Source organism: Lepidochelys olivacea (genome assembly GCF_965140295.1).
Source record: "Lepidochelys olivacea isolate rLepOli2 genome assembly, chromosome: 1".
NCBI lineage: Eukaryota > Metazoa > Chordata > Testudines > Cheloniidae > Lepidochelys > Lepidochelys olivacea.
The window spans coordinates 49,793,505-49,804,239 of record NC_140411.1 but is presented as its reverse complement, the minus strand read 5'-3'; the positions used below and the strand labels follow the sequence as shown (position 1 = coordinate 49,804,239).

The 10,735-nt window shown below is 39.2% G+C and overlaps 1 protein-coding gene across 1 annotated transcript in view; it reads right to left on the bottom strand.

Annotated features, from left to right (window-relative positions):
- The window catches only part of BRCA2 (BRCA2 DNA repair associated), a 97,033-nt gene that overhangs the window by 33,499 nt on the left and 52,799 nt on the right, over positions 1–10,735 (bottom strand). The window contains exons 17-20 of the mRNA XM_084617686.1: positions 8,369–8,539; positions 7,710–8,064; positions 6,865–7,020; positions 976–1,120 (exon numbers count right to left, since the gene is read on the bottom strand). Coding sequence (XP_084473812.1) covers positions 976–1,120; positions 6,865–7,020; positions 7,710–8,064; positions 8,369–8,539 — 827 coding nt within the window. The remainder of the gene's footprint in view (positions 1–975; positions 1,121–6,864; positions 7,021–7,709; positions 8,065–8,368; positions 8,540–10,735) is intronic.

Sequence of the window (10,735 nt, the reverse complement as noted above, 5' to 3'; positions counted from 1 at the left end):
AATCTACGAATCTGGTGATAGCTAGAGGCCTGAGACCAGAAGAATTCAGAGGTGCAGTTCACCAGAAATTGCGACAACCACCTCACTCAACTATCAGTGACTCTATATTTGTTTTTGTCTAATCCAAATCTACACCTCACAGGAACAAGTCCTAAATTATGTACAAAAATCTGTTAACAAGTTACAGTAGAACCTCAGAATTGTGAACACCAGAGTTACAAACTGACCAGTCAACCACACATTTCATTTGGAACCGGAAGTATGCAATCAGGCGGCAGCAGCAGTAGCAGACGAGACACAGACACATGCACACACAAATTAAAAAAAAAAAAAAAAAAAAGCAAATACAGCACAGTTAAACATAATCTACTAAAAAAATAAAGGGAAAGCAGCATTTTTCTTCTGCATAGTAATGTTTCAAAGCTGTATTAAATCAATGTTCAGATGTAAACTTTTGAAAAAACAACCAAAAATTTTTTTTTCAGAGTTACGAACATTTCAAAGTTCTGAACAACCTCCATTCTCAAGGTGTTCATAACTCTGAAGGGTCTACTGTAGTATTTCTGGTGATTATTTACACGCAATGGGGAGTAGCAGCCCATCAGAGTTGCCTTAAACATCTCAGAAATAACATTAAAAAATCAAAACTACTGCATTCAGACTTGGCAGAAAATTTTAGTAGTATCTCCCAAAGTACTTCAGGAAAACTCCTTTTTCAGCATTTACAGGAGAATCCTCTATAAACAAGATCCTTGGGTTCACACAACACATTCCTGTAACAATGAGAATACCTTCGAGAAAGTGAAACAGAAGACCTGACCTGAAGACGAGTTCTGTGTGAACTGAAAAGCTTGTCTCTCTCACCAACAGAAATTGGTCACATAAAAGATAATACCTCACCCACGTTCTCTCTCTAATATCCTGAGACCAACATAGCTACAACTATACTGCATACTTTGAAACAAACAGTTTTACCTTCATGCTGTTTAAACTCCACTTGGATTTGTGAAAACAGAGCTTCCAGGTGTTTTTGTCGATTCTCTGCATGCTTTGCAGCTTCCCTTTCTTCAGCTCGACCATTACGAAACACATATGATCCAGTTGGTACCTTTTCCACCCACTGGAATAAGAATTCACATATAAAATAAAGGCTTTTATTTATTTATTTAAAAGTGCCCTAACCCAGTCTTTTAAAATTCTATTCTCCCTCCAATAATGGCAATTTTTGGAGGCTTTTTCACTATCATCAATAAAGGGCAAAAAACTAGATTTTTTGCATGGTCTCAGATTTTCATTTCAGTTTTGAAAAATTCCCTTATCTTCTCCCTCTATTGCAATATTTTCAATTTAGGTTAAAATCTGACATTACACCTGCTAAACTGGGTTTATCTCCACCACAAAAACTTGAGGGCTGCAATGATTACCAAGTGCATGATTTTACAAAAATGGAAGAATAGGCTTATGCCGAAAATACAGCGGTGGCATTCGGATCTGTCCAAATTAGCAGCCAAAAAAAGAATAGCTTACTACCCTAGGAATCAGTTATATGAAATTGAAGATATTTGGACCCTGTTTCTTTAGGTATGTTTGAATACAAATAACAGACTGCTCAAAGAATGCCAGTTCTCCATCCTATCTAGCTGCCACATCCCACCCTAACTCCCTTCGGCTTTGGTTGACCTTCCTTCCTCCTCATGTACATCTTCTCCCATTTTACTGTTTTAATCTCCACCTTATTGTGTTCTAGTATAGTCTTGAATCTGATCAATTATAAAATTGCATAATTCTGTTGTAGCTTCCATGAAGTATATGGTATCTGGGAACATATACAAGCTATAAATAATTTGGTATTTTTTGTATTTTTATCTGCTTACTAAAAATTAATAAAGATAACTTCAAATTTCAGGGCTGTAGCTTAGTTGAGATGACAGCTACAAAAAACAGTAACTCTATCTCTGTTGCAGTTTAAAAGTGAGGGAGGAGTCAAAGACTGAAAGCAATAGTACAAATGTTTACTCATGAAGGACTGTTTGAAGAAACTGGACCTCTGAAAGGAACCATGACAACAGAAGTGCCTAGCATTATTAATGTGAAAGATGCCAGAGAGGACAGAGAGTATAGGTTGGACGCAAGGGACAGCTTTGTTTCATCTCAGAGAGAATTGTTTGCAAGAAAACTAGCAAAACAAAAGGAAATGATAATAGGAAACTTCTTAGCTGAAGTTTGCTCTTTCTGCTAGCAACTGTTCCCACAATTCTGAGATATATGAACGGTTCCCCTCCTCTCTGCAGTTCCAGTGGTGATTAAAACATTGTAACATAGCCTGTGCTGACCACATTCCTTTCTCTGGCTTGCTGCCAGACTATTCATCCCAAAACTGCATAAGAACTCTTCGAATATTAGTAACAATTTTAGAGCCAACCTGGAAACTACATACACTACATTAACTGGCTCACAAACTAGAGATATAAAAATTAAATTTGTCCATTGGCTAATAAGCCATATAGGAAGAGTAGAATTGTGGAAGATGCTGCTAAACAGAAAGAAAATTATTGGATAAGAAACTCTCCATTTTGCAGCCAACTGTCTCCCACATTTCTGAGACACATGGAAAGTAGCAAGCAATGCACATAAGTAGAAAGGGATATAGAAAGACTAAGACAGGGAAGTCTCCCCTCGAAATTAAATGCCAAAATGGGAACTATTTCTGGATCACTACACGCAGCACCTTCTCTTCCAAAGGAGACCCCTGCAAAGGACAGAAATTCCGCCTTATAGAATCTAACAAAAGTTGTTAATAGAGGACCTTGTTGCTGCTCTACAGATTTCCTCAGTGGAAGCTTAAGCTTTTTCTGCCCAGGATGTTGTGATAGATCTTGTAGACATTAATCTGATGCCTTGTATTGCTCCACCTGCATAACTGGCCAGGAATAGCTTGGATCCTTGAAGCCTTTGACAGTGGGCTTGTAGTCCTTTCTCAAGATACCATGTGGGCAGAGGAGGAACTGCTTTGTTTAAATGCACTGTCCACCACTATGTCACCCACTTCCTCTCCAAATAGGGCAGTGCCTGTGAATTTGGATGAGCACAGCATTTGTTTGTAGTGGGCATCTGCCATCCATAAGCACAACCACATTTGGTACCTAGCTGTTAACTGGATGCGATGGCCATGGCTGAGAATCTCACACCATCCACTGAGGTATCTGCCACAAAGGCTGTTGTTAGGGATATTTTCTTAACGGTAGATGAAGTCAGGTTGGTCCTTGTTGTCCAGGGTGTTTGGGTCGTCCAGCTAGGACATGGGGATGGCTCTTGCAAAGGAGACAGTGACCAAGGTCAGTGAGGGCAACCGAGGAAGACTCAAAATCCCTTTGAGGATGATTTTCACCTTACTATCAGTAGTATCTTTGGGAATCCCATTTGGTTAGTATTATCATATCTTTTGCTAATGCCATTGTAGCATCTACCTTTGATGTGATGGCATTTTTTGGCTCTTGCAGCTTGTAGTATCTAAGTGCATGTCTGCTGATACGCTTATGCTTTTGAGGAGTATTCCATTTATCACTGATCATATCTTCAAAAGAAGAATACAATGGGATTGCTTTTTCAGGCAGAGACTTGCCTGGCAGGTACTTGCCTTTGGGCTTCCCATCAGGTATCTGCTCTGGATGCGAGATGCAACCTTTCCATGCATTTTTTTCCATGCTCTGCTCAGAGCCTGAATCAGAAAGCTCTCCCATCCTGAGTACATGTGGTGAAGCCTGAGCCAGAGGTCTTAGATTTCTTGTAATTTTTTTCTTTCCCTTTTTATATTTGTTTGACCACTAGGAGTGTCTGTCTCTCTCGTGTCCTTTTTATCAAAAACCTTGAGGCCTCTCAAGTTCTACCTCTGCATCATCCTCAACAAGGTCCCCTTTTGCCACAATTCCTGGGTTAACTGCCTTTCTGTTCCTTTTGTGGTCTCCTCCAGGGCACCTGTTTAAGGTCTCAGGCCTCTAGCCGCCATCTCTCTATAGGCAGGATTTCATGTTCCTTTTCCCTCCAGACCGGAGTGTTACAGTTACAGTCCCCTTACAATTCACTGTGCTTATCCCAACAGTCTGACTTTAGTTTAGCACTTGCAGTTCTGCTCTCTCCTAAGGGCTATGACAATATTTACCAGCGACCAACCAGCCTAGTACATTTATTTAGGACAAAAGCATTACAGAGGGAACAGATAAAATCAACTGCCTACATACATGCTAAGCTTACTGTCTGTTATCCACTTTCCACATGGAGACCCTAGTAGGTTTTCAAAATCCTTCAAACCCTTCAAGCAGGATTTTTCACTTTTGTTTAAAATACCATGTCAGTTTGTAGATCAAGAGAAGGAGTGAGTCAGTTCAGGATGCTCCTTTTGGTATAAAGCTTGTTTTTTTGGCTGCTGGGCTTCTTGAAGCTGATCGGAACCAATACATGCTATTCCTCCAGTTGGTGATACTTCTCTGGAGTTGTGTGCCTTTCCAGGATTTTGCAGTAATTACTCCCCAGTGAATTTTAGTTCCTGGAGGAAGATCTGTAACCCTCCTCCCATGGAGCCAGAATACGATCCGTAGCTCACAGCAATACATATTGGTGCAAAAGTCTATGAATATTCCATCTGCCCATAGTGTCTTGCACAACTCAGTATTGCAGTAATAGAATCATAGAAGATTAAGGTTGGAAGAGACCTCAGGAGGTCATCTACTCCAACCCCCTGCTCAAAGCAGGACCAACCCCAAATCAATCAGCCCAGCCAGGGCTTTGTCAGGCTGGGCCTTAAAAACCTCTAAGGATGGAGAATCCACCACCTCCCTAGGTAACCCATTCCAGTGCGTCACCACCCTCCTAGTGAAATAGTGTTTCCTAATATCCAACCTAGACCTCCTCCATGGCAACTTGAGCCCACTGCTACTTATTCTGTCATCTGCCACCAATGAGAACAGACAAGCTCCATCCTCTTTGGAACCCCCCTTCAGGTAGTTGAAGGCTGCTTACAAATCGCTCCTCACTCTTCTCTTCTGCAGACTAAATAAGCCTAATAAGTTCCCTCAGCCTCTCCACGTAAGTCATGTGCCCCAGCACCCTTATAATTTCCGTTGCCCTCCACTGGACTCTCTCAATTTTTCCACATCCTTTCTGTAGTGGGGGGCCCTAAAATGGACGCAATACTCCACATGTGGCCTCATGAGTGCCGAATAGAGGGGAATAATCACTTCCCTCAATCTGCTGGTAGTGCTCCTACTAATACACCCCAATATGCCGTTAGCCTTCTTGGCAACAAGGGCGCACTGTTGACTCATATCCAGCTTCTCGTCCACTGCAATCCCGAGGTCCTTTTCTGCAGAATTGCCACTTAGCCAGTCGGTCCCCAACCGGTAGCAGTGTGTGGGATTCTTCCATTCTAAGTGCAGGACTCTTGTTGAACCTCATCAGATTTCTTTTGGCCCAATCCTCCAATTTGTCTAGATCAGTCTTTTGAAGTTTCCATGCTATCAATGTCTCATATCTGTATACCATCCCACTACCTGTGAGAATCCACTGATTCATGTAGGGGAGAAGAGGAGCGGTGTAGAAGGCCTGCTTTATTTCTCCCGTGGAACTGAAGATCCATTTCAGTATCTTGGGGGAAATGATAAACACAGTGTCCTTTAAGGAGTCTTTTCCTTCTGGGCTGGGTCTTTTGTGAAATTTACCTCCCTTAGCTGGCTGGATGGTGCTGGTCTCATCCTTAGACTCTCTCCCTGAGATGATCAGAAACATCAGATTATTCTCTGTTGGAGTTGCCATTCCTCAGGGGAGGGGTGTCCCAACATGTTGGTCTGACTTTCAGCCCGATGCACTAGCAGCACGAAGGTTGATTGAATGAGAACAGACATGACATAATTTGCCTTCTGATAAGCCTGTAAGAGCTGCCTCACATATGACACCACCACTTTGGTTTAGCTCTGTGGTTCATGGTAAAATTCAGCCATGTCTGAGACAGGAGCAGAGGCAAGGAAGTGCTGCAGCAGTAGATCCAGGTGGCTGAAACCACCACACTGCTAAATACCCAATCTAGAAGACAAACAGGAGGAAGAAGGGGTAAAAGTTGCTTGCTACTATCCCAAAAATGTATAAAAATAAAGCTTGCAAAGAAAACGGTCAGGAGCCATGCAAACTGCCACTAGTTTCTGCTGACGAAGTTGAAGTTCTGCCATCAAGCTGGAGAAGGGGGTGTGGCCAGCACTGGTTGTGCTACAAAATTATTGAGAGGAGTGCGATCAGTATTGTGGGAGATGCTGGCCTGCAGAAGGAAGCATGTATCTGAATATTAAAAAATTCCATCTGAATTTCTGGTGGTGTTTAAAATGACTCTGTTCTATTTTATAAACATTCACAACTTATTTTCACTGAAATTTAAAAATATAATGATAATAGGTCACATAGTGATGCAACCAACTCAGGCAAGACAAGCAGCAATCCTAACAATGCTCCTTAATTTTTAACTTCTATGCTGTGGTGCTGTATGCTACAAACTGAACCCAACTGGTCTGGTTTGTTTTGCTTTAAGCTGAAAGGTTGTTCATCAACATTTTTCCTCAGCTCACTCTCAAACAAGTCTCCCACTTTAAAAATTACAACGTTCTGAAACTCTCTGTTACTCCAGGCTCTGAGGAGCCAAAAGTAAAGCTGATTAGAGGATAATGGGCATAAATTGAAATAGTTGGTACACTGAGGTATACACTCCTCTTGAAGTGTTAAGTCAAGTGCAGACATAATGAAACGAGAATCTATTCCATTAGTATTTCACAAATGATACATCATCTTATTAAACATTTTAGCCCAAAAATATTCATACGGTACCTGAATAGGATAAGCTCTTTGAATAACTATATCAATACACCCAACAGTACCACCTTCACTGAAAAGTGATGGCAAGGGCAAAGGAAAAGGTCTGGGATCCTGATGAAATCCTAGTTTGGCATGCCACCGAGCACGTCGAGTACCGTTAGCTGAAATCTGAGTAAATTAAGTGTTTTTCAGTGAAAATACCACACAAACAGACCAAAAAGATCAGCAAGTAATTTAATTTAGTGGGAAAACTCTCAATCTAAAATGTTCTTATTTGTGAAACTGAACATATTAAGGGTTTTCCAACTTTTTCATAGTGTGAACCACATCTGAATAGAGAGATATGCAAACTGATGGCCTCATGTATTTTAGTGAATAGTGAGTGTCCATGAGACCTAACAGACTTATTACTTCATACCAGAATAGAAAGCTCCTCAAATAAAAATATTTCGCACATCTCATACCCCAGAAACAACTTGTGTCCCAAATTCTCCTCTCTCCTTCCAAATTGTTCCCCAAAACCTACTTTTTTCATCCCCCTCCCAAACGTCTCACATTCTTGAGCGATTTAGTACCAAATTTTTTTAAAAAGCATTTAAAGAACACGTCAACATGTAGTAACTTGATACAACTTTGCTATATAAAAATGTTCCTTCATTTCCTACCTCTCTCGTATAATATCCTCTATGCCTCTGTCATGTCATGGCCCATCAAATCTAGACTGCAAATTCTTTCTGACAGAGAATATATTTTTTATCTGTCTGTAAAGCACCATCTACACTTATGGCACTGCCGAGATAACTACCATCACCCTCAAAATGCACATCTAATCAAGTTAAAGTAATACTTAATTTCACCTTTAACATAAGAGAGTCTGGAGTTTCCAATGGTGTGCACGCATCTTGAGAGCCCACAAGTTCTGCTCCATGTACTATGATCTTCTGACCAACAGTCAGCCTTCTTCCATGTAACAGTGCTTGGAGAGGAGGATCCAAGAGAGCCCTAATCCCATACCACCCATCTGTAACTTCAATCACTGCTGCTTTTTTTTTGCTTTCCACAATGTTTTTATTACTACAGATATCAGGCATGTTTTCATTTAATGATATGATTTTAGAAACACATAATATGAGTGTTTTTGCAGCTGTATCATCTCTCTCCACTATTTTTTTGATAGCTGATCGCTGACTTTTATCAATTTCCAAATCATATCTACAAAAAAAAAAAAAAGGAACAATGCATTTACAATACACTTGAAAATATACAGTGTCTAAGATATTTTCTTTTAAATTAAACAGTGATTAACTATAACTAACCAATCTATATGAAAAAGTCCCCTTAGCAGAAACTGGAACTTCTATTTATTTTTGCAAATATTTATGACATATTTTAAGTATCAAAGGGATGAAGTTAAACACAAGCATTAAAACAGATTCATAAAGATAAAATTGATGTGTGCAAAATTCACAAAACTTACAGTGCAGCAAAAACCTTATATATACTGCTGTACACTTACCTATATTTTAACTGAAGTAGCACTCTTTCTGGTGTCAAACACCTATTAGCAAACTCCTGTGGAAAAGAGATTTCCATAGCTGCCAATTTCCATACAATCCATCTATAGTGGTTGTAGACCCAGGCTTCAGTAATTAGCTTTGGATCCACACCAGGTACATCACAGAGTGCCCTGTATACAAATTTTTATAATATTAAACTGAACACCATTTTAAGTTTTTCAAATTTGTATTTTCAATAATATTTTAATCTGTTATATTAGTACTTTGGTACTTGATATAGGAATACATCTAAGGGTGCATGTACTGGAAAATTACTGATAAAATACATATTTTAATATATCTATTTATTGAGAAATCAGGAATGGGAACTGAATCAGAAAATATGAAAAATGTTGACAAGAAAATAAAATATTTAAAAAATCTTTCTAAAATAATCAAAACCAAATGTGCAGTGTTTTGCTTCATATGATGTCTTTGGGGTTGTAACTAATTTGCAAAATGGCCAGTAGCAAGGTAACATATAACTGATTTATAAAAGTGCACAGTAGAGTTACACTACATGTGTATATTTTGCTTTTAATTGATCTTTAGAAGGGGACTGCAAATGGGTAGGGATAGCGAGTGTGGAGGAAAGAGATATGTTTGCCTCCTTTTTGTTTCTTATCCTTCTTAGCCAATATCATGTATATTTACAAAATGTTTTGTATTTAGGCTAAGTTGTATAACTATGAACTGGATTCCCAGAATGCTTTGTACCAATGCTAAGATTTTTTGTGGAAATTTACTTTCTATCAGAAGTTGTATGTTCTGTTAAGGAATGTTACATATAAATTGTGTGCTGGGAGAGAAAACAGTTCATTTCTTTACTGTCTAAACCTACTTTACCGTCTACTAATATCTGGAATGTTATTGTGTACGGTTGGTACAAATATCTTTGTATCCTGAAAATATAGGTATGAAACTAGATAAGAAAAAAGGAGTAAGGTATATTTAATATTCTACTATTCTTGTAATAAACAAGTGGACTATAAATATAAGTCAAATTAAGCTCACACTTTGGGACAGACTGAACTGCTGCAATACTGTTCCCCTGAAACAGGTAATGTATAAACCCTTCTGTGCTGATCTGATTAATAAATTGATTGAGCCATGTGATGTGACATTTTGCTAATTGATAATCTAAACCAAACCACTAACGATGTATATTAAAAAAGCCTTAAACAGCATTTCCCCCCTCAAATAAGAAAAGTTAGAATTTTTTTCCGCTAGTTGTTTTCCTTAGTAATTTTAGGAATGACTTGTCTCCCCATTTTTGTTTGTTTGTTTGTTTGGTAGACTCCTTGGACAACTCACAGTTGAGGATAAAGGGCTTTTAGTCCTTCATCTGAAGAACAGGGGTGTTAAATCCTTAAGAGAACTTTTCAACCAAGTGTTTTAATAAGATAGGTGTTAATAAAAAACTCACAAATTTTTAATCCGAATAAAAATGAGAAAATGAAACCAAACTAGCTGAGAGGGATCATCTCCATGTCATAATCTTGCCAACAGTGAAATTATCCAGAGGCTTCCAGAGTGGACAAGCTCTGAATTTCTAATGTAGAAACAAAAAATCCTTCAGACCTTTCTTATAACTTCAAAAAGCTGCCAAAAAGGTATGAATGAAAACCGGACCCACTGAAATCAACAGGAGTTTTACCATTGACCTTTGTAGAGTCAGGATCTCACTCTATAAATCCAACTTCCCTTTGCAAGGGAAGATAAAGTAATAATTGAACTGGAATATTTGCCAGTTATCTCACCCATCATGCAAAAAAAACAAAAAAAAACCCCTTCCCCTTAACCCCACCTGAAAAATGTCAAAAGATATCAATCAAAAGATTCAGCAGGCTTCCAGGCTACATGAGTCTTGAAAATCCCTCCAAAAATATGCTCCTGATTTTAATATAAGCCAACCTTCTATATTTCTATTTGCAGATCACCACAGTGGAGAAATGGACAGATGCCCCATTAATGCACATATTAAACCTCCCATAAATACAAAGGCTTAAAATATTCTTATGTACAATGACATAAGTAGACTAAAATGTGCATTAATGACCTGTAGTAAGAGGGTAGCTACCATCTTATAAACACTTACTGTGTCTAGTAGTTTTATCATAGGGCAGAGGTTCCCAAACTTGGTTTGCAGCTTGCTCAGGGTAAGCCCCTGGTGGGCCGCGAGACGCTTTGTTTACCTGAGCGTCCACAGGTACGGCTACTTGCAACTTCCAGTGGCTGCAGTTCACCATTCCCGGCCAATGGGAGCTGTGGGAAGCAGCGTGGGACAGGCCACTACTTCCCGCAGCTCCCTTTGGGCAGGAATGGTG